Below are 24,679 nucleotides of genomic sequence, written 5' to 3'. Positions count from 1 at the left end.
CGTTTAAAAAATCATAATTAACTTAAAATTTATTCTGCGCCTATGAAACTTGTACCACAGTTTGTCTAGGGTACCTCCTCTAAGCTAAATATGATAATTTGTAATTTTTTAATAAAGGGTATTTTTAAGGAACTTTCAAACTTGCTGAAATTAAATACGCCATATCTCAAATTTTTCAAATTTTCAATCAAAAATTTCAAATTCCCTGTATATTTTTATCTAATTAAGTTTGTCCCTCAAATATCTTAATTTTTTATTTAATATGTCCTACGCTTTTATGAGGATCTTCAACGACACTTAAAGCAACTGTCATCCTGTTTTCCTCATTTGTAACTGGCTTCACCCGTTCATGTTTAATTTCTCTCAAATCTTTCTTGTGCTAGGGGATGTCTCCTTTCAGGATAAAGTTGGGCATAAATTCTAGATGCCAAAAGGCTATTTCTTTCAGCAGCTCCAAGGGCATATATCATATCAATAAATTTCTCACGAGGAAAATTCATATTGATTACAAAATGAACAATAAAAATTAAAAATCGATTAACTAACTTACTGATAATAATTTTTAAAATGGTTTTCGAAGAAAAAACATTGATCTTGTCTACTGCTGTCATAAAACTAATAATCTGATAATTATTATTTGACGTTTAAACCAATGTTTCTAAGCAATCTTGATCAAAATTTAAAGAATACCCGTTTTATGCATAGTATTTTACAGAAAAGTAAAAATCTCAAAAAGTACTTGGTTTAGCTATAGGACATATTAAATAAAAAATTAAGGTATTTGAGGGACAAACTTAATTTGATAAAAATATACAGGGTGTTCCGTTTGAAAAATTTGAGATACTGCGTATTTAATTTCAGCAAGTTTGAAAGTTCTTTAAAAACACCCTGTATTAAAAAATTACAAATTATCATAGTCAGCCTAGAGGAGGTACCCTAGACTAACTGTGGTACAAGTTTTATAGGCGCAGAATAAATTTTAAGTTAATTATGATTTTTTAAACGAACCCTTTAAAAGGCAAACAATAACATAAAAAAATTAATTACGTTGCAACGCCGCACGGAAATTTTAAAAACGTTATACCAAAGTAAAGTACTCTTTTTGCCTCATATTTTAGTACCATAATATACAGGGCGTACCATTTAAAAAAAATCATATTTTATAGTAACTTTTTTTTGACACCCCAGTATACATAAAAATATTTTTAGTTCGTAGGTTTTTGTCAACTCTACAACTTTGCTGTAGAACTTTTTGCTCTACCTCGTATAGTTAAGGCGCTATCTTAGCCGTACACCTTGTTGGCACACCCTGTATATAGCATTATTGGAATCTTAGTACTATTTTAAACTATGCATATTTTCTTAAAAATAATTAACTTACTTGGCATATTTTCATGCTTTTTCAATTTTCTTAAAATTTTTTAAAATACTTTCAAAACGAGTTTTGTAAATGTTACATATGTTTCAATTTTTAAAAGAAAATAAGCGCACATTTTGTCATTTAAAGGAAAATATTCCATGCATTTTTTAGTCTTTTGCTTGGTCATACCTTAGTAATTTTTTTGTGAATTTTGTGTTTTTAGCTGATTTTAATAAAGTTTACAAGATTACACCAAAATATTGTACACAAATCTACGTCTAATAAGTGATTGTTCCTATGAAAAAACCAAGATAAGTGCCAAACATGGTCACACTTATTTTTATATTACTTAATGAAAATTTAACTTTTGTTCATAGCATTCTTGTTCAAAATTTAAAATATTTTTTTTTTTTTACATTATGTGTCAAACGTAACAGAAATAATTGTTTAACCAGAATACCTAAATGCTAAATTTAATTTTTTGTGCTGTAAAAAGCAAACTTATAAAGTGATACTTTTATCAATATAAAAAACTTAAATTTGTTACTAACCTTTCTTTATTAATATAATTTTGACCTTTTACCATGCTTATAGCACTAACTTTAATTACGATATAAGAATACTTCTTATACCTCTATAAGTTGAAATAAAAAGTTTTTTGCGAGAAATTCTTATACTCAATAATGTCACAAGAGACAGCCAATTTGGAACATTGAAGGAACATGTTCGGTGTAAATGTATGCGAGTAACTCCAGAACAACGGCTTTATTAAAGTTTTATTAGGTTATTTAAAGTTGAACTTGTTTTAGATAAGCGATAGGATAACAGAAAATATATATTCAGGATATTTAATTTAAAATAAGGGAGATTTTGTTATTAGTTACGTGACTTTTGCCCTACAAATAAACCACCCTGTATATTACTTTTTATTGCAGATATTGCTATTTACTTAGGTTTTACTTATAATCTCTAATATAAATGGTAAAACATCTCTGAAACTGTTCGTTTTTTGGAGGTTAAATAAGCTACTCAAAACGAAAAAGGAGCCACTACTCCCTAAGCTTATATACCGTATATTCTAACTAAAATATTATTATTCGTAGAGTTTTAAACAATTTTTTTTTGTCTGGATATCCTCAGAAAAAATGTAGACATTTTAGTGTTAAGAATTTCTTATCAGCGCATATTAAATTTGCGCCTGTTTTTATCAGTCTTAGTTAAAATTTTACAGTGAAAACATGAATGTTGATGTGCTAGGTAGAAGAATCCGCCGAAGAAGTGCACCTAAATGAAATTGAAATCGCTAAGGCCGTAAATTTAATTGAGGAAGATTATTTTAGAAGAGTCGCAGAAATTCTCAATGTGATTCGGGCCGCTAAAAACCGAATATGGATTCGGTATTTAATTTATGGTATTACCAGAAGGAGGCCCTATACTCAAAGGAACACATCACCTCGAAAAGTCTGTTAGCGATTAGGTAACAAACCACTACTGCACGGGCGCTTCAAGATCAGTTATCAGCTCAATTGCGTGCTAGGAGGCCGGTTAGTGTCTCGTTTAACAGCAGATCATCAAAGAAGTCGGAAGAATTTTTGCCGGAGCACATAGTCATTGGATAATACTACAATGGAGTAGTGTTTTGTTTACGTATGAGTTTAAATATGGACGAGTTCGGGTATGGCGACGAACAGGTGAGCGGTATTTGGACTCTGCTGTGCAAGAAACTGTTTGATTTGGCAGAGGGTCTATTATGTTAGGGGCTGGTATATGTTTAAATGGGCGTACCGACTTAGTGGTAATTGCAAACGGTTTCCTAACAGCATTACGTTAATTAGAAGAAATTTTAACCCCACAAAAGGAATCATGATTCCTTTTGCGGATAATATGGAAGCAGATTTCATTTTACATCATGATAATGCTACGTCACGAGTGGCTAGGATAACAACAACTTTTTTAAATGACCATATGTTGAAGTTAAGGAATGGTCGGCTAACAGTCCAGATCTCAATCCTATTGAACATCTGAGGGATACATTGGGACGAAGATTATTGAAGCGGCAGCCTATGCAAACCATCCACCAATTTGACTTTTTGTTCACAAAAAATTATTACAATTTTTTCAAGTAGTTCTTTTTTCGTTTTGAGTAGTTTATATGACAAGACGCGAAATTATACATACAATTTAAAGATTCTCAAAGTCTTCAAATAAGGGTGAACTGAAAAACTTAAAAAAAACGTACATATGTAGCAAATTGATTTTTGAAAGCACCCTGTTTATTCCAAATTATTTTCATTGTGCACACTTGCTGAATTACTCTGTATGTGACAAATTATAACCAAACAAAATTTAGCTATATTTGGATTTCTCGGTATGACAATTGAGACTAATATCATCAATGACAAATCTCGTAAATTCAAATGCATTTTGATAATGTTCTCCTATTTATTCCAGCCGATACGTTCCCCAAGTGATGGACAGTTCCCAAGTAGCAAATTCAAACGCGTTTACAAACCCACCCCAAGGTAGCATACCGTATCCCACGCAACAATACGGGCACCCGCCGGGAGGAGTGGTCTATCCGCCCGGTCAGGCCAACCCCTACTCTAAGGCTTTTTCTCAGCAGTCCAACCCTCAGCAACACGGAGGTTATATGCCACCACGTCAATAAGTCTGTCACGTTTATTTTTTTTTTTAATTAACTATTTAAGGTTTAAATTTACTAACTGCTCTAAGAATTAGTATATGAAAATGGATGGTAACCAAGTGAGATTCAAATTTTTGTTTAACAATTAAAAAAAAGTATAGTACCGAATTTGCACTTGGTAAGAGGCGATTAATAATTCTCTTTTAATATACTTTTTCTAATATGTATGCGTACGCTAGTCTTCATAGCTGCTTTTAATTCAAAATATTTATCGTCTTATGTTAAAATAGAATACCTTTTTTTTAATTGTTGGTTTTTTTATTGACTAGCGTACATATTTTTTTTCCGAATTTGTCATAAATATAATTTTAGCGCTTTTCTAATGTGTGGGGCCTTTATAGAAATAATTTTGATCCTCAAGGGCTACTACTCGACAAATAGTGACAAGTCTAATTATTGCGAAAACAAACATTTCGTCCGTGTCGTCGTGAAATCCTCCTATATTTTTCCAATGTCGAAACTAGGTGTTGCAAATTCTTATTTTTTGTTACATTTTGACAATTTTTGTTTTTTTATTTATTTAAATTTGTATAGGAGTATTTTTATTTTAAAAAAATAGTAAAATATTTTGTCGACAATATCATTTAGTGTTATATAAATTCCTGACATCTGGTGCCTAGTAAGAGGATATTTATGGCTAACTGTACAGATGTTTTTATCGACATTTTACTATCAAAATTTAATAACATTTTTGGCTGCAAGAAGTGATCCTGTTTGTTATTCTTACTTCTATGTATTAATATTGCCTTTTAATTATATAAAATACTTCATACCTCCTAAGTAATAAATTTATGTTATAATATAAAAAAAAACGCTTAAAATTTATTTAGAAGACAATTTATTTGTCTCCCTATAAATTAAATCTGTCTACGAGTTAAGTAGTTTTGAGCTACGAAATTGTTATATCTTCTTTTTGGAAATTTTGGCATTCGTGCTAACTCCGATATTGTACTAATTGATCCTTTTAACGTCCTAAAACATAAAGAATATATTTTACGACATCGTAATTTGTCATTGTAATTTTTTTCATTCAATGTACAAGATGTCCGGGGTTAGATATAATTGCGGGGTATCTCCGTTTTTATATAAAGTTAACGGGATGCTAACGATTGTTTTGAAGTAAAACTTCTTTAGCACACTTGAGTGGAGAGTAAGCTGACAAATGCGTTACGAAAAGTGTGATCGGGCGAGGCGAACGGTAGTTGAGAAGGAAATATGAGGTAGTGGAGTTGGAGAGAGAGATGCGGTGCGTATATGACTGTAGCAGCAAGAGAGAGCCGTGCGCACGCACATTTTCTTTCTCTCTTCCTCTCATAGACTTTGTCTAGCTAAGGAAAGGTACAGCACGTGTTGTTCGGCTCGGTTGCGCAGTAAATTTGTTTACGCCGCTGCCAAAGCAACGGTATCGATCGCCCCGATTTGCATATAAACAGTGCCGTTGCGTTAATTCTTATATTTGTGTTCTGTGCTCTAACATTAAAATTAAAAAAAGGCGCGCTACTGTCGCTAATCGCGCGTTATTAGGGGACAAAACTTTGCGCAGCTTTGAAACAGATGGTGTAACTTTCCTTAGCTAGACAAACTCTAGCCAGTGCAGGGTGTTTCCTAACTACGGTACGAAACTATACAGGGTGAATCGTTGAGTTGTTTTATGAAAAAAAGTTCCTATGAACGTATGTCGGGAGTTGCTTTGTTTCTGAGATACAGGGCGATGAAGGTTCAAAAAAATAACGGTATTTTAAAAATACTATAACTATCCTTAAACCGATTTCGTTGAAATTTGGTGCAGTTAATTGAAGTTATAAGACGCTTATTTAGCTGTAACTAGATTGAAATTATTAGGTCCAGTGGCGTGTCAGTGGGCACCACATGCTTATTGTTGAGAAAAAAAACAAGGCCAATAATTGTTTTGCAGCTTTTTATTTATTTTTGTATTTAAGCAACTAAAAAATCAACTTTTTCGTATCTTATATTATCTTCATATCTGGCTTTGTTTTTGAGAAAAAAATTTAAAGTATCTTTAACTCATTCTAAAAATTATCCATGGACGACAACATGAAATAAAAACCAATTAATTCGATAAACAATTTCGACCTTAAAGTAAATGAGCAAAATGCCCACCTTCTGATAAAATACACGACTGCAAACGATTTGTCATTGAGTGTCTGACACGCTCAAAAATACCTGGAGTATGCCTTATGATATTGCAATTGACAATTATCCGATTCCTCAAGTCATTCACATCTAGAACAGGAGTTTTATAAATAAGAGCCTTCAGATGGCCCCATAAATAGTAATCCAGGGGATTCATATCAGGACTGCGAGCCGGCCAATTTTGAGGTCCTGCACGTCCAATCCAGCAATTAGGGTAGATGACGTTGAAATGTTGACGAGCAAGAACACTGAAATGAGCTGGAGCCCCGTCGTGCATAAACCACATGTTGACTCTTACTTGTAGGGGTACTTCTTCTAATAAAGTGGGTAAATGGTGTTGGGTAAATCCGTGTAGGATTCACCTGTTAATCTTGCCGGTAAAAAAAATGGGCCAATTAGGTAGTCACCAATAATTCCTATCCAAACGCTCAGCGAAAATTGTTGCTGAAAATGAGTTTCTCTAATAACGTGGGGATTTTCGTCGGCCCAAAAATGATCATTGTGGAAGTTCATAATAGCATCTCTTGAAAAATTTGCCTCGTCCGTAAATACAATATTTGGTAGGAAATTATTATTGTGTGTCATCGTATGAATCAACCATCTGCAAAACATTAATCTTGGATGAAAATCCCGAGGCAGTAGAGCTTGTACACGCTGTATGTGGTATGGATGCAGGAGGTTTGTTTTTAGAACTTTCCAAGCGGTTTTTGAACTGACTTCAAGCTGCAGTGCAATCTTCCTGATACTATTGGAAGGATCTTTTTCTATCGCATCAAGTATAGCTTCTTCCAGTTCAGGCGTTGTTATAGTTTCTGGTCTTCTACCACCTATATTTTTATTAAAACTCCCAGTTTCACATAATCTTGCATGTAGTTTTCTAAATGTTTTTGCATTTCTAAATGGAATTACTCTTTTAGGATATCTGTCCTGGTAAATTCTTCGTTCTTCATCCGCATTTCCATTTGCTAATCCGTAAATAAAGTGCATGTCGGTCATTTCATGGTTAGTAAAATTATTCATGATGGAGTAATGAATCACTGCTAATTGACAGCTGAATTTTACTTGTAGCAATTCTATCACTGTCAGCTGGTCTTCAAAGCAGGTAGGTACAAAGGAGGTACTTGAATGGACTTGCCAATTATTTGTCATAAGAAGCAATGTATTTGTTATTTTGTTGTATTTCAAAAATCTGATAATAAAAATCGCAGAAGTTAAATGTTTATCATCATAGTAAACAAGACACAAGAGACCAAAAAGTCGTGCATTGGAGGGTTGACATTTTGCTCATGTACTTTAAGGTCGAAATTGTTTATCGAATTAATTGGTTTTTATTTCATGTTGTCGTCCATGGATAATTTTTAGAATGAGTTAAAGATACTTAAAATTTTATTTTTCGAAAACAAAGCCAGATATGAAGATAATATAAGATACGAAAAAGTTGTATTTTTAGTTGCTTAAATACAAAAATAAATAAAAAGCTGCAAAACAATTATTAGCCTTGTTTTTTTCTCAACAATAAGCATGTGGTGCCCACTGACACGCCACTGGACCTAATAATTTCAATCTAGTTACAGCTAAATAAGCGTCTTATAACTTCAAATAACTGCACCAAATTTCAACCAAATCGCTTTAAGGATAGTTATAGTATTTTTAAAATACCGTTATTTTTTTGAACCTTCATCGCCCTATATCTCAGAAACAAAGGAACTCCCGACATACGTTCATAGTTAGGAAACACCCTGTATATCTCAGTTATCTCACTATAGGAGCAAGAGAGAGCTTTGCGAAAAATAAAATGTTGAAAGCCTGCCATTGCTGTGGGTAGAAGCGATGATTTAATATTCTAGGAATTTCAAAAAAAGTATCGCATGACCCCCTCCTTTCTATTCAATTTTATTTTTCTGTTGAAGTGTATTTTTATTTGAAGTTTTTCAAAATGAGTTAGGGGCCAAAAAGTAGTTTTTAGGTGTTGATGATGTGTGCCAAATTTCAAATTTTTATATAAACACATTCAAAAGATAAGGAGGATTCAAGAGATAAGGAGGAGGGGAGGGGGACAATTAAAAGCAACACATTTCAGACATTGCTAATTTTTCATAAAGCTTAAGATGACGTTAACAACATTTTCATAGTCCATAGAGAAACAGAACACGTTGGAAAATATTGCATTTTGGGACCCTCCTTGCATCTCGGTTATTCTTCAACTTATCGAAAACGGAGAATAAGGTTGTTATAGATTTTTTCCGTAGAATATAGTGATGCAGATAATTTTTGTTACATATTTACTATTTTTGAGTTAGAAACCCAACTTATGTTAAATACAACACCCTGTATATTTATAGACTAAAAAATTTGATTTTTTTACCCATTACTTTTCAAAAATGTGTAATAGTATGCAATTTTTCTTATAAACACGCAAATAAACGACAATTTGATAGTAGGCGACGACTAACAATAAACATTTTTACCTCCATATTACTAATGAAAAATTGAATACCTTCCAGATAGGTAAACAGTATGTTTCTATCAATAGTTCTGTAGCATAAAGTAACAATATAACAAACAAAGAAAATAACTTTATTTAAAAGAAAACAAATTTGATGACTTTTTCTCGAATGCAAAATAGTCACATTTTTGTGATTGCATTAAAAAGAACCATTGGTCTTCTTGGCAGATTTTGAAAGGCTAAATGAATTGCCTCTCGAAGTTCTGCTCTGCCATCGTATTGGGTTTTTTTATATACTTCGTTTTGTATATAAGCCAATAAAAAAAATAAAAATTGAGAGATCTGAAGATCGCGGACGCCATCTCACCGACCGTTGGTAGTCTATCTATCTTTGAGGAAAGCCTAGCCTTTTTCATTCACTGCCTGCCAAATAAATCGTTACAATCGATTTGCTACAAAAACTGGCACTTATGAAATTTGTATGGATATTTCTTCTAATACTTATATTTCGCCAAGATCCTCTGTGCGTCATTTTCTTGTTCTCTTTGTTGAATGGTTTAGGACGCGTGTGAACAAAGAATTCTTGCTCAACTAGATCTGCCTTTTTAAAAACGTGCAAATTTTAATTTCAACAAACTGATGTCTTATTTCTGGATATGTAACAAGGTTTCGTAGCTATAATAGTTCATTTACTTTTGGAAATATAGTTCCGAACCTTCGTCAGAATTTTTATGTATAAAACATACCAGCATATGTTTTTCATAATTTTCATATGCTGCCATTATTCAAAGAACTTGGTAAATATCAATTGAATAAAAATACCGAAAGAACGAAAATCAACTGGTTCTGGAAAATACGCAAAAGTCAATCAAAAAACCTATGAGATATACAGGTTTATTCAATATTTCAGATTAATTTTTGTTTCTTGTCATAAACAATAGCCATGGCCTACTATAAAATTGTCATTTATTTGTGTCTGCATGAAAAAAATGTACTACTCATTGAGTCAAGCTGTCGCGAAAAGTGCTTCCCGCTAATGTTAAAAATAACGGAGATTCCCCGAAAAAGGATACAAAATGGGACAGCCCGTACATATTATTTTGTGTTTTTGTAAGATTATAAAAATATGTAAAAACGCCTCTTGCTACAATTTTCATAATAAAATTTTATTAGTAGGCATTCTTTATGTTAACCTTTTTTTTAAATATGATTACGGGCCACGGACCTCTGCGTTACGGCACTAGTCACTGTACAGGTTGTTCCAGATTTAAGGGATCTTCTCTATGGTTATAATAGTCTATTTCGAATAGGTAGAGAGTAATAAAGTCTTATTAAGCAGTCACCCTGTACGCTTTTTCCATAAGATATGCTTATGCAAAAGGCGTATAGGGTGAACCTCCAATAATTTATGCCACTTTCACAGTTTGCATTGAGAAATTAATTTTTTTTACGGAGTCCAGGTACCACCACCCGGTTTTACCCGGTTTTAGGTCGGTTTATGAGCTTTTTCTATTGTCATCCATCGGATAAACATTGTACATGTTTTACATGTACTACAAAGGCGTACAGGCAGGATACTATAATATAAATTAATAAGGATACTATAAATAAATTAAACCAAGTATTAAAACTTTATTGAAAGTAAAAAAAATATATGAATAATAATACATATTATATTTTAAATCATAAAAAATTCTATTTTTCGTCATTTAAAAAAAGAATTATTTCATAAAAATTAATAAAAGAACATAATTTATTTTAAAAAATATTAAATATAAGGGTGCCTCGGAAAATGTGGGAAATCTCTCGGATGCAGGTTGAAAATAAAAAAATAATATGGAACTTTCCTATAAAAAAATTTCTATAGACTCTCCATACGAAAATATGGCCCCTTAAAGACCCCGCTGGAAATCGGTTTTTCTTGAATAACTTTTGAAATACCTAGTGTAATTTAATACAAATTTTACGTGATCAACACCACTAAAGACCTCTTAAAACAGTCCTTAAAACTTTTACTTTGTTTATTTTACCTGGGGCGAACTAGGTTGTACTTAATAATGCTTAAATCTTTAGCACCCTGTATCATAAAGACTCCGAAATAATAAATATGGATAGATTGAGAACCTTCAACTAAAGATAAGGCACTCTTGCTCATTAGCAATAAGAGCCGTTTTGGAGAAAAAAATAATTAAGGAATCATTGTTTTATTTTAATTAAAAAGAGCCATGATATATTATTTTTTCCAGCGACAGCTATTCAAATAACAGAGAAGTTTTAATTTAAGTTGTTTAATCTGAAAAGATATTGGTTTTTAAAAATGCAGTGTGGTTTTTAAAAAAAGACTGAAAAGAATGTAAACGTAAATGTTTTTGTCTCTTTTTATCGGAATTTTGTGTTTTTCTTCACGCACCATTCTTGCAAACGGTTCTATGTCACACAATAAACAAATACCTATCTTTAAAAACTTGGCATCTTTCACGTTGTTAATCCTTTATTTCGATAATAACTTATTGATTTTTAGATTTTCTTGGTGAATTTAATTTGAATTAAGTCCAAATATGGAACTCACGTTTATTGAGTATGCAGATATGCCTGCTCATGATGGTCTTGCGTTTTGCAATGCATTGAAAGCAAAAAGGTTGTATGTTGTATGAAGAAAGATTTCCTAATGGCAATATTCCAAATCAAAAAACATTTCACGAATTGACCAACGTCTAAGGGAAACTGGTAGGCGATTCCACTTATTAAGATGATGTTAGTAGTGACTTCATTTATTGTAATTTTAGGAAGTTTTGGAAAAAAAGTACTGATGCTGGTCAGAGGAATAGTACGTACGGTACAATTGAAGGAAAATATTTTGGATGCTGATTCTCCTTCAACGAGCATTCGAAAATTAGCCGCTCAGCTTAATAAACCAACAACAATAATATAGCACTTCAACAATAGCTGTTATACCTATCTCAACAAAAAGTGTATGCACTAACTCCTGAAGATTTTCCTCGTAGAATATAGTTCGCGAACTGGCTATTAGATCAGCAACCAACTAATCCAAACTTCATTAGCATTATTCTTTTTACCGATGAATCAGAGTTGACCAAAAGTGGTATTGTGAATTTATAGAACTGGTATGGGCTGATGAGAATCCTCATGCCGCTGTTGTTTCTCATCATCAACTTATTATCAATTAATTAATTAGTTCCAATCAATTATTATCTTGGCAGGAATTATTATCAATTTTTTGATTGGTCCCTTCGTATTATCGCCACGATTGAATGAAGAACTTTATTTGGAGTTCCTTCTTAAGAGAAGAACGGTCTTCTGGACTTAATAGAGCATTTGCCACTTGCGATCCGCCAAAGAATATATTTTATGCATGATGAATCCCCAGCTCATTTCAGCGTTGCTGTAATCATGTGGGGAATACTAGATATCACCTTAATATATCCATCACCATAATAATATATCATCTGAATATTTTTATCCAAACAGTTGTATACGTAGAGGAAGATAATTCTCGATCTAACGTCATTGGATTTTTACCTATGTGGTCATCTCAAACCCTTGATGTATTCAACTCCTGTCGATACTCAGGAGGAACTTTTACATAGAATCAGGATTTATGGTGATGTGATAAGGAACAATCCAGGGTTGTGGAAAGTAGAGCATTCCACGAGTCGTCGTACCTGTGAGTGTAGCATATGTCATGGAGCCCATGTTGAATCTTGTTATGGATTTTTTTTTAAATTAATTATCTCGAATTATTTCTTTCTTCTTTATTTGTTACTTTCTTTTTTCAGGTTGTTTTTTCCTTTCAAGAAAAACATAGGTTTACATTTTTTTTTTAATTTCGTTAAGGGACCTTTCTAAGAACCACACTGCATTTTTAAAAACATGCACTGTTTCAGATTAAAAAACTTAAAATGGAACTTTTCTGTTGTTTGAATAACTGTCGCATCTCTGGAAAAATGTTGTTAATTTAAATAAATCAGTGTATAATAATCAATTCCTTAATTATTTTTTATCTCCAAAACGGTTCATTTTATCGGTAATGAACAAGAGTGCCTTTTCTTTAGTTTAACGTTCGAGCTATCCATATTTATTACTTCAGAGGCTTTATCATACAGGGTGCCATCCAACCTGGTAAAATAAACTAGGTAAATGTGTTTTAAGGACTCCGTTTTAAGAGGTCCTTGGTAGTGTTGATCATGTAAAATTTGTATTAAATTATACCAAGTACTTCAAAAGTTAAGGGACCCGTATCTTTGTAGGAAGGACCTATAGGAAATTTTTTATGGGAAAGTTCCACGTTATTTTTTATTTTCTACGTGAATCTGAGAGATTTCCCACATTTTACGGGACACCAGGAAAATCCTTTAACAGGCCCAAATTAATTCAGTAGGATTTAATTCGCAATGATATGATGATGGTAAGTACGGTAATTTTATGTTTTTCCACTATCTTTGACAGCATATTTTTGATAGCGAGATATGTGAATATTTGTGGTGGCTAGTAACTTTTTTTATCATGTTGGATTTAAACTCAATAGTCTCATCATTTTTTGAAAATAATTTGCGAAATTATCTGCATCCATATCCTCGTGATAATCTCTCATCGGGTACGACTCGAAACTTAGCAAAGTTGGTCTTTCTTCTTTGAAGTTATTCGGAAACATTTCTGTACAACTTTATCTACAGGCAAACTAGGGTGGTCGTATTTTAAACAATCTTTCACATTTAAAACAACAACTTTTTCATTGACTGACAATCCAGGAGTATGAGTAGTAGATCTATTATTAGAACTTCTTTTCATTGGAGCAAAATCTGATTCATTTTTTATATTTTTATACACTGTTTATATAAAGCGTCTGCAAATTAATATTATAGATTGTAGCCAATTTTTTTACCCTAAGGATATTTTTAACCACACATAAGCACGGCAGCTATTTGTCAGGTGAGCAGGGTAGTGGGTGGATGATCCTTTGCGTCCTTACACCTACTGATTTCCACCTTGGACGCGACTTAATTTATTACAAGTTAAATTTACACAAAAATTATGTTATTTATAATTAAGAAAAGTTAATTATTTTATAAACAATTGTCTTACACTTGTTGACCCCAAGTAAAACAAGGTGGGTTTTCCCAAACAGTGTTATGTAATTACTACAATGAAGTTATAATAAATAGAAGTTCTGTTACATTACTTCATAGTTTTAATAGAAATAAATCATAAAATATTCAAAACTTTTCCTATTATAATTCTATGGGCACGAGGTATTAACGATTAATAATAACTACTATTTTAGAATCTGAGAAAATTCATGAACTTTCTGCGCAGGGGATAAGTACGAAGTATTCACGTACCATGGATTATTATAATAAGGTAAACCGTAGACAACAGGACTATTTACATAACTGAGAATATAGTATTCTTAATCCGTTTAACTTGGATGTATCTACACTTGAATAAAACAATAAGACTTTTATCAAGTTAAAAAGTTTTCTTTAAAACTCTTAAGAAAACTAGTAAATTAATATACTATACTAGTAGACAGTAGTTTAAAATTTTTGTTTTTAGACAAAATGTGAAGGTAACAACAAATATAACTATAATAGAATTAGAACGGACTTTAGAGTGCTAGTATTGTTCCTCGTTGGATCATATACCTCTCGACACGATTGGTAATCGATGGTGAGGTCTTAAAGAGTCTTGAAGATCATCTGGAGGTTGAAGTATACTGGTAGCAGCCTTCGATCCCAGGTTATTTATAGTCCAGCCTAAGCAAACAACTAAGGAGAATAGGAAGTAACCAGAGGAACTAAGAGATCTTGAAGAGATTTTAAAGAGATCATGACGAGAACACGAAAAGATCATTAAGAGAACCCTAAATGAGAAACAAAGTGGTAAGGATTAAAAAGGAAATAACGGTATATGAATAACTTACATAATTACCCTAAAAAACAGTTTTCTGACTAAAATCTAATTTTGTGGCAAAATATCATCATGGGCAATGCAGAACATAATAGGGCAGCAATAAATGACAAAATGCATAAATAAACAAAATAAAGAGAAATTGAGCTTTAAATCAGATTCTATAAAAATGAACCATGTGCACTTACATGACGTCAAAATTCCAGAGGAACACACAAAGAATTCACGTCCCCGTAAAACAATTTCAGCAAATAGAACAGACCTAACTGAAAGCAAGTTTAATCATTCACATATCCCGAAAGGAAAACTTTGTTAGTTGGTTTGCCCATCTTTTACTTTTACTTTCCCTTTTTTAGGTCTTAAAGGATAGGTCGCAAGGAACGACTATCAGATCCTCCAGTCGAGGCGCAAAAAGAAAGATCTTTGGAAAAATTACGTTGAGGAAAAGCTTGATAACCAATGTTGTCAATGCAAATATTGAATATAGCAACAACAAAAATTCGTACTTTGATGAAAAACACAGAAACCAATACTTGTTCCATAATAGTGGCTCTTAGTGGAATCCTAACCGAATTATATCTTAATAATCAGTAGGTAATATTAATAATTGTTGCTGTGTTTGTTGATCTTAGTAAGGCTTTTAATGTGGTGGATATAAAAATTTTATTGGAAAAACTATATAAATTGGGATTTAGAGAGCACATAATCTAATAAAATCATATTTGTACAATAAAGCCCCATATGTTTGTTTACATAACACTAATAGTGATCTTATAACTAATGAGTATGGAGTCTCTCAAGGCTTTATTTTAGGTCCTTTATTATATTTCTTGTATGTACTTAGTCTTCAACTTGCAAACCTACAAGCACGGTACTTTACTTTTGCCGACGATACTGTCTTATTATAGACAAATTAACTTGAATTGGGAACAACACATTAAACAACTCTCAAAAAAAATGTTAGCAATGATTCCAATTATATACAAAAGTAACAAAACAAAATTTAACATTTATAATGCTTTTTTCTCTCGCATTTTAGATTTTTAATACTTATATATATATTATATATATACTATACTATTAATTTGGGGTACATGTGGTAAACTAAATTTTAATGCAGCTTAAATTTTACAAAATAAAGTTCTTAAAATATAGATACGATTAACTAGTACAAACACTCTATATAGAGAATTAAATATACCAAAACTTGTGATGTGATTCTAGAACATTGTTCTAAGTAATTATACTTAGAACAAACTAAATTAGTATATAAAATATTAAACTGTCAACAAAGAACTAATGTAGACATTATTAAAACAAATGATGTACATAACTATAATAATAGAGCTCAATTTAATATTTACCAAGGCACAGTGAGAACTAATGCAGGTCTAAGAAATCCTTTATATCAGGCTTGCAAAGTATATAATGAAGTTCCAGAAGAAATAAAAAATATTAAGAGGTTTCAGAAATTGTACGCGAAATTAAGCTTTGGTCAGACAAGTAGGTAAGGTATTTTAGTATTGTAATTCTTATGTTTAAGGCACTGTCATATAGGTTAAGGTGCTTAAGACCAGTGCTTAAAGTTTTGTAAAAACATAGGCTAACGAGAGAATAGACGCGTAATCTTACCAAGGGATGTAGCGCACGCCGCACTTGGCGCTGTCGTCGGCCGGCCTTATTAAATTGGAAATTTTTAAAATCGCGCCGGTTTGTTTCGACGGAGCGATGAAGCGGGTTGCCGGATTGTGCTAAATTTAACAAAATTAAACTACTGCTACAGATGAATGATCAGAAATTCGCCCAGTAAGATATTTTTATCTGTATTAGCGCGTATTTTTTTGTAGAGTAGATTATTTGATTAGTTTTATTTTTTATTTACGTTTATAGTGGAAATCATATAGTTTAGGTATTAAGGTTTTTAATATATTTAGATACTAAATTTTATTAAATAAAATCTAAATTATTGAGGCGAATTCATGTTTTACAGAAAATTATTTTATTGCGTAGTATTGCGCCTTCTAAAAAATGGTTAATAAAAAATTATCAAATTCCTACAAATATCTCACAGTTTCAAAAAATGTTTAGAAAGAAGATGGAATGAGGAAGTTGCATCAATTTTTTTTATTTTTGATTTTGATAGGGAATGAAAAATAAATAAACACGTGTTTTTTCTTTTTTTCATAGTTCCAAAATTGACAGAGTTACAGCGGTTTGAAATGTGCCTGTGACGTCATAAGACGATAGTTTAATGTCGTCACTCCATGCTTTGTATATCTATATATACAAAACTAAAAACTCGAATATCTTTTGAAATAATCGGATTTAAGCAAAATAAAAAAATACGTATTGATTATTTTACTTTGTTCTTCGGTTTTTAATACTAAAAAACCGATTTTGTTTTTCATGCAACTTCCTCATTGCACACTTATTCAAATATATGTACATATGTTTAGCAAACTTAAGACCTAAGTGATTTAAACCCTTGATTTTAGTAATTTTGCTATTGTTATTGATACTTTTTATTGGCCATTAGGTAATTCTTGGCTTTATGGATAAAACGAATAAATAAAAAAAAGATAGGGTAAATTTTGAGCGGTTTTATAATGCAAAAAAAAAATATTTAATTCGGTGAGGAACATTCAAAATTTTTGCTTTTTATTTTTTTACATAAAAAATAAGAATAACATAATAGAACAGTTTAACCAATCGAATAATGTTTTATTAGGCATTGGTATGTGTCTACTAATAAACAAATAGACGCCAGTGGATAAACAATAATATTAAAGTCTGATTAACCATTCTGGGGGATTTAATCTTTAATAATGAAGGTTATGAAATTGTTTGGTGCCCTCATTATGACGTGTTGTAATCCTTCAGGGTGGTTGATCTGAGTCATGAAATTCTACCTCTGTTTTTACAATTTTGGTATATTCTTCTCCACACCACCCCTGAGGTAGAGTTCACGGCGCGTTTTTTTTAGGTGGTTTCCCCTAGATGCCTAGTTCACAAATTAAGTTCGATTATTTAAAAATTTAAAATAAATAAAATTTTCTATTTAAAAATAATTTCTGAGCGACTCTCTTTAAATTCTGAGGCACTGCTATAATAAAAATTGGTTTATGAAATTGCTTCATTCAACCAATTCGAACATAAATTCATTTGTTAAAAATTATGAATATCAAGATCAATAAAATAGAACCACACTGCAAAAATGCCCATGGGATAATTATAATACTAGTGCGTATTTAATGCCCCAACTGTGATGAAATAATCCGAAATTAATTTAAACAAAGCAAATTTTTATTCTATATATTTTCTAGAAAATATAATAAAAAAAATCTAAAGAAATAGAAACTAAAAGTAATAAAGTTCTTCTTACTTCGGACTGTAATTTACTAGAAACTCAAAATTCACTTTTTCTGGGTATTTTAAATAAAAACATTAACATCAAGAAATAGTTTTACTTTACATAATAAATAAATGGCTAAAATGGCCCCCTAACATCTTTATAATTAATTTAAACAAAGCAAATTTTTATTCTATAATAAAATTATTCTATTTAGAAAATATATAGAATTCTATATATTTTCTAGAAAATATAATAAAAAAAATCTAAAGAAATAGAAACTAAAAGTAATAAAGTTCTTCTTACTTCGGACTGTAATTTACTAGAAACTCAAAATTCACTTTTTCTGGGTATTTTAAATAAAAACATTAACATCAAGAAATAGTTTTACTTTACATAATAAATAAATGGCTAAAATGGCCCCCTAACATCTTTATAATTAATTTAAACAAAGCAAATAATTATTCTATAATAAAATTATTCTATTTAGAAAATATATAGAATTCTATATATTTTCTAGAAAATATAATAAAAAAAATCTAAAGAAATAGAAACTAAAAGTAATAAAGTTCTTCTTACTTCGGACTGTAATTTACTAGAAACTCAAAATTCACTTTTTCTGGGTATTTTAAATAAAAACATTAACATCAAGAAATAGTTTTACTTTACATAATAAATAAATGGCTAAAATGGCCCCCTAACATCTTTATAATTAATATTTTGATTCTTTACAAACTTTGTAAATTTGCAATTTTTTGCATGCTATTTTTCGATCTGATTTTTGACCATTTGCAAAATTTAAATAGGCCTTTCTGAACCAATTTATTAATTAAAAATAGCTTATGAGGATAGCACTCATCGCTGTTAAGACCCAACCAAATCATGTTTTTCGAAATTACTTTATTTTTAATTTTTGTAGCTACTAGTTCTTGATGCTTATATTTATTGTAATAAATGTTAAATGTGGCCATTGATCTGATAATAACTTGCTCGAGTTCGGGGCTTGGAATAATGAGTGATGTCCTTTCTTGCCCAGTGAAGCTCTTATTAAGGAGAAATGATTGTGAAGGCTCTGACAAATTTATATTAGTCTGAAAATTAAGTTTGCATTTTGAACACTTAAATTGTTCTATAACACGTCTTACTAAATATCCAGCATAATAATGATTTGCAGATTGTTCTAAACTAATTTTTGATGTTACAGTTTCTCCTACTTTAGCAACCTCCATTGATTCATTGGACATATCATTGGAATTATCCTCATCCATGTGTATGTTAGTCTTGTTAGAGTTAGAGGTATCAATATTGGTGTTTTTAGACAAATTTGTGGTTCTTGTCAACTCCGTTAATAAAAGGTCTGTGCCTGTGTCTTCTTCGCAATTGGATAAAGTAGAGGGTGCTAATAAACCTGTTATACTTTTGATTCTAAAAAATAATCTAAAAGATTTAGCAGTTGGGTTTAAATTCCACCCTCCCCGTTGTCTAGCCATGGAAAATAAATTTTCTAAAAAGTCTTGATTTAGTATATTCGTGAGTATAAACTGGATCTTATCCCGCTTTTCGCTATTAAAAAGTTGTTCTATTGCATTAATAGTCTGTACCATACCATCGAAACATGGAGGCCTTGTTTCAAAAATGCCGGACTTACCCTTTTTACGGTCCAATTGAGATAAAGAACCAAAAACAGATTTCCCTTGTTGTAAAATAAGGTTTACATATGTGCTATGCTCATTTAGGGCGCAACTGTAAGGATTCTTTGTAAAAGGGCGCTTGCTGTTCAATGCGTCAAATAAATTGTTCATTAACTCTACAAACTCCGCTGTATGAAGGCGGCCTACTTTTTTAGGTGTCAATCCCTTCTCCACGCAAGTTTTTATGGCAGCCGCCATACTTTTGGAAAATACTTGTAGAGCCAATGAGCAAGACATTTTCTCGAAAGCATTGGGGTTTATGTCCGTAATTTTGGGAAGTGTTCTAGCAGTCAGGGAACATTTGTCAATTTCGTACGTTTTTCTAATTACGTTAAAAGCTATGCTTTTTTGTGATGGCAATTTAGTCCCTGATTGCAAATTATTTCTTACGCTTTTAAAAAGATGTGGGGCATCAAACAAAGCAAAAATTTTAGGATCATTAAAATGGAAATAGGGTTGTTCTTTCGTAACCTTCAATAATTTATATGCTGCCCTGTTCGGAGTACCTTGGTCACAGACTACCGCTTTTGGTATAAATCCTATTTCAGTTAAAGTTTTAAGAATATACAAAATTACACGCTGTAGATTTTTGCCATTTGTCGCTGAATGAGAGAAAAAGTAGGTCAGGGGATACTTCCAAGATGAATATATACCTCGAATTGAAAAAACTAAAACATGTGAAGCCTCTTTTGGCTGACGACCCAAAGGACCTAAGTCTTCGAAACCTCCAACAACGTCAAGTTTTTTATTATATTCGAGGCATTTTTTAATTGACATTTCATCAAAAGCCATCAGACATTTTTTTTCTTTTTTATCCATGCCATCGCATTTTAGTTTAAGACAGGTTTTTATATTGTCATCAACACCAGTCTTGAATGTATTTTGTCCAATCCATTTTTGAATGGTTGACGTAAATGGTAATATGACGCCTTTTTTTCTCAAAAATTTATAACAAGATGGCGATTTATAGTATAGAGATATTGCCAACTGTTTTTCGGATTGAGAATAGAGTGCGTCGTTTACCTCTTATTTGCATAACTACAAATGTTTTGGCAGTAACAGATAAAAATGATAAAAAAGGTAAAAGAGTAAAAACTGTGAATTTTGACTGGCGTAATTTTTCTTGTGAACGTCTCAATTTTCGCCGCATATTATAAATTTCTCTCTTTTGACATGATATTTTTTTTAAGCTTCAAGGTAATGGGAGAAGTTTTACTAGATGGAAGGTCGATATTTTCATCTATAAAATCAGATTCCTCATGTTCAAATATGATAGGGCTATTGCACGGAGTAGCGCAAGGACTATTTGATGTTGTAGTCGGTCCATCATAATTCCTTGCGTTAGCATAAGTCTTTTTAGGAGTCAAAACGTGTAAAGTGCCATCATTATTTAATAAAGACTTATAATGGACAGGGACCGCATTATCTTTTAACCTATGTTTTTTTAAAGTTTTAAAGTCATGGTCAGTAAAATGATTTGCGCAAATATGCTTGTTTTTTAACAAGTCTTCGGTTAGACTGACTAGTTGTGAATTTCCTAAAAAATAAATTGATCTAAAGAAAGCAAGAAGTATGATCTTTCAAATAAAACTGCAAATAAAAAGTTTCTCTACATCACTTCAGATATTTTTTAACTGTTAGCAAAATTGATAAAATAAAGTATGTACCTACATATCGTTGCATTTAGAAGAATATCAGGTTACTTCATTTCTAAAATTCTTAAGTCATCACATAAAAAAAAGTTGAAAATTTAGGTTCATTACCATAATATTTTTACAGGCTATTTTCGACACTTACTGCCACTTGTAACACGTAACACCTTCTGTAAAAGCTCGACAAAAAAGAAAATTGTTGGTGTATCTTTTTTTGACATCTGCCAAGTACGTCAGAATTTTGCTTCAAATTTATTTAATTTTTTTTTGAAAGAAAGAGTTTGATGTTTAATTAATCAATTTATATTAGTTTTGTCTCTAACTAAACTTTTATTTAAAATTATTTGTAATAAACCACTTTAATTATTAAAAGGAAGGCAACCCTAAAATAAAGTTACCAATCGACCAAAAACTATGTTTTAAAAAGATTAAAAATTATAAAAAATGCTTGTTTAAGGAGCAATTTAATTAACCATTAGTTACATGGTACAGATTTATTTTTTTATATTTACTTATCTGATTTAACTTTTTTTGACCAACTTGTATAAAAAAAATTGTAAGATAAAATTTCTACCTAACCTATAATAAGAATAAAATACAAGGCTGTCCAATTTAAATATTTTTTTCTTTTTTTTTTAACTTTTTACAATACTTTGTATATATCTAAAACTATGTGTAATAAAGACTATAAAAGAAATATGTCACCCTCTACATCTTTTACCTTTAAATTTTTTTTACATAGTGACCAAAAATACGAATATTTCAAAAGCTGAAGATTTTTTAAAAAATCGTTAAGACACGTCAAATTAGTTATTGAAGAGTACAACTTTTTAATCAAAATGTGCCGTTTTTTCTTTTACCCCCTGCCATTGGGGTGGTATCCGACCTTATGGAAGTTCTTAAAAATAATAATAATTCCTAATGATAAAAAATAAATTATATAGGGGATTAACCCTAAATAAAATATCTACAAAAATCAACCACTTTTTTTTCACTAACCAGTAACCAACTACAATAACATTTAACTTATTGGGTCATTTGGGCCAGGTGTAAAAACTTTTTTTAATTAGTAAAAACCTTTTTTTTGGGAAAAAAATGTAAACGGCAACATAAAGACATACCTATGTATATTATAAGGGCCTTTCAAATAAAGTATGGCCTGGTAAATTATATATATTAGTTCCAAAACTTCCAAATCAAGTAGTGTGCTGTTGCCCCCCCCCCCCCCCCCAAACCATTTACTTTAACACGGATTTAACCAGAGAATTCTCTGGTTAAATCTGTGACCATAATTATTGAACAGGTCCCTGGATTGCCTAATTAACATTTTCTAACCTCAAAAACAATTTACCATCAGTTAAAAAATTATCAATATTAGCGAATTTATAAAAGCAAAAAACGAAAACAAAAATCTAGGAAACTAATAAGTTTGTTTTGATGAACTTACCACAGTTAAAAACCCAATCGTGACAAATATTTGGTCTTTTAATGGGAAACTTAAACATTTTCAAACTGCATTTCCGCCTAAGGTTGTCGCAATTTAAATAATAACATTTATCGCCACCCGTAAAACGCGTAAGACTAGACATTTTTGTTTTGTTTCAAAAATGAAAAACGCTAAAAAAAGTTAACTACTCCCCTTAGGCCAATGTTTACGAAACAAATTGCGGGCTTTATCACATGCCAAAAACAAAATAATCACACAAAGCCGGCCGGTGAGCCGCCCAACTCAATATGATCCATAGATAAACAGTTTATAGGGGTTAGATAAACAGTTTATAGGGTTTATATGATCATAGAATAACCAGACAAATCAAAGTCGACACGCTAGAAAATAAATTTGGCACCTCAGCAACACGAATCGCGAGCGAAATTCCTTGGCCGCCCAACTACCAGCTGATGGAGTGTCCAAATAGGTGACATTTACAATGCATTGGAGTATTTTTCTATTTGTCTGGTTATTCTATGGTAAAAGATAAAAACATAAAATCTACAGCATCACAAATGGATTCAGTAAAATGACAAAGGTTACATGTTTCGCTCGACTAGAGCATTATCAGACCATAACGTATACAAAACACCTAACATATAAAATCTAATTAATAATAATTCTCTAAACAGTCCTTAAAGCACTATTTAGAGAATATGTTTTATAATTTTTTATTTAAAAAAAAATAATTTTTTCAACAATTCAAAACTATATCAAGGTATTAATACTATTAATTAGTTATTTTAAGCAGTATCTCCCGGTACCTAAGCATAGCATAGATCGAGCTATTTATTTACATCTGTGCTATAAGTCTTAAGAATTATTTCAACTGTTCTTTATATTTACGTGAAACCTACTTATATCTTAAAATTTGTTCCACATATTTTTTGTATATTGGTTTTTAGTTAATAAGATGAAACAGGCTTTTGTTGGGATTGTGATGGCCGAGGATCTTAATAAACACATTCACGAATGTTTTTATATTTATTTTAATGTAAGCGAAAAGTTTTAACATAAAAAAAACTTATTACTATTTTTTTAGAACATGAACTGTGAATGAATGTTAACTTTTTACAAGAAGGAAGAACTAAAAAACTTATGAGACTGACATTAGTGACAGACATTACAGAACTCTTTAATTACCGACATTACAGAAACCTCTGTTTCTATGTATAAATTAATGATACACCATTGTCTTAAACTAGATGGCACTACCTACACTATAACAGCTTTTTAATTAAAAACTTGAACGAAATCGAGATCACAGCATATGTCGGTTGCCAGCAACCAATTTATAGTCCGCGCTCCCTGTTATTTAATCTATAAATGCCCGCATGTACTGAAATTCCAAAGGATTTGAATAAAACTTTTCTCTATAAAAGATAATAAATATCTAAACTTTTTTTTTATTTGATTTTAGATGGTTGCAAACCTCTGCAAACAAAAGTTTTTTGGTAAAAAATTATTGATTGCGTATCTTCCCAAATATTCAATCAACGGTAATATGGTGGAGATGCCCTGTTGCCACTAGTTAAAAATTATACAATAAGAGTTTAAACCTATACAATAATAAATAGGTAAATTTACATAGGATTAAACAAACCAAAACTTGTAGTATTTTTAAGAATATCATATCAGAATAAAAAAATGCTACAAGATAGGAGATTAACGTATTGTAAAAGGTAGTACATAACAGTAACCAATCAAGCATTTCATGCTAAAATTGTGGGACAGTATGAGCGTCGGAAACGAGATCTGGTGGGGATACAGTCTTTTTTATAGATTATTATGTATGTACTTCTTTTTTTAATGCATTGATCTCCTTCCTATCTATAATATTAATTTGCTAGTACGGTATATCTGTATGTTATATATAACACGGGGTAAAGCAAATTTTAAATAAACA

At 31.2% G+C, this 24,679-nt stretch overlaps 2 protein-coding genes and 1 long non-coding RNA gene across 6 annotated transcripts in view; 2 read left to right on the top strand and 1 right to left on the bottom strand.

The window, feature by feature from the left end:
- The window catches only part of LOC126734124 (protein TFG-like), a 42,698-nt gene extending 38,388 nt beyond the window's left edge, over positions 1 to 4,310 (top strand). Inside the window, exon 6 of one of the 2 annotated variants that reach the window (XM_050437661.1) lies at positions 3,812 to 4,310. In XM_050437661.1, coding sequence (XP_050293618.1) covers positions 3,812 to 4,028 — 217 coding nt within the window. In that variant the 3' untranslated portion in view covers positions 4,029 to 4,310. The remainder of the gene's footprint in view (positions 1 to 3,811) is intronic. The other variant, XM_050437664.1, reaches the window with a different exon arrangement.
- The window catches only part of LOC126734149 (uncharacterized), a 50,838-nt gene that overhangs the window by 6,144 nt on the left and 20,015 nt on the right, over positions 1 to 24,679 (bottom strand). Inside the window, exon 5 of one of the 3 annotated variants that reach the window (XM_050437681.1) lies at positions 4,886 to 5,036. The exons of the other annotated variants lie outside the window; for them this stretch is intronic. Coding sequence (XP_050293638.1) covers positions 4,922 to 5,036 — 115 coding nt within the window. The 3' untranslated portion in view covers positions 4,886 to 4,921. Of the gene's footprint in view, positions 1 to 4,885; positions 5,037 to 24,679 lie in introns of those variants that run through there. 3 annotated transcript variants of the gene reach the window in all.
- On the top strand, positions 18,734 to 19,639 carry LOC126734204 (uncharacterized). Its single transcript, XR_007660013.1, has 2 exons — positions 18,734 to 19,270; positions 19,386 to 19,639. It is a non-coding gene; the product is annotated as an uncharacterized LOC126734204 (long non-coding RNA).

Source organism: Anthonomus grandis, chromosome 1 (assembly GCF_022605725.1).
Source record: "Anthonomus grandis grandis chromosome 1, icAntGran1.3, whole genome shotgun sequence".
Lineage (NCBI taxonomy): Eukaryota > Metazoa > Arthropoda > Insecta > Coleoptera > Curculionidae > Anthonomus > Anthonomus grandis.
Note: the sequence above shows the minus strand (reverse complement) of the source record. Positions and strands in the feature narration are given on the sequence as shown.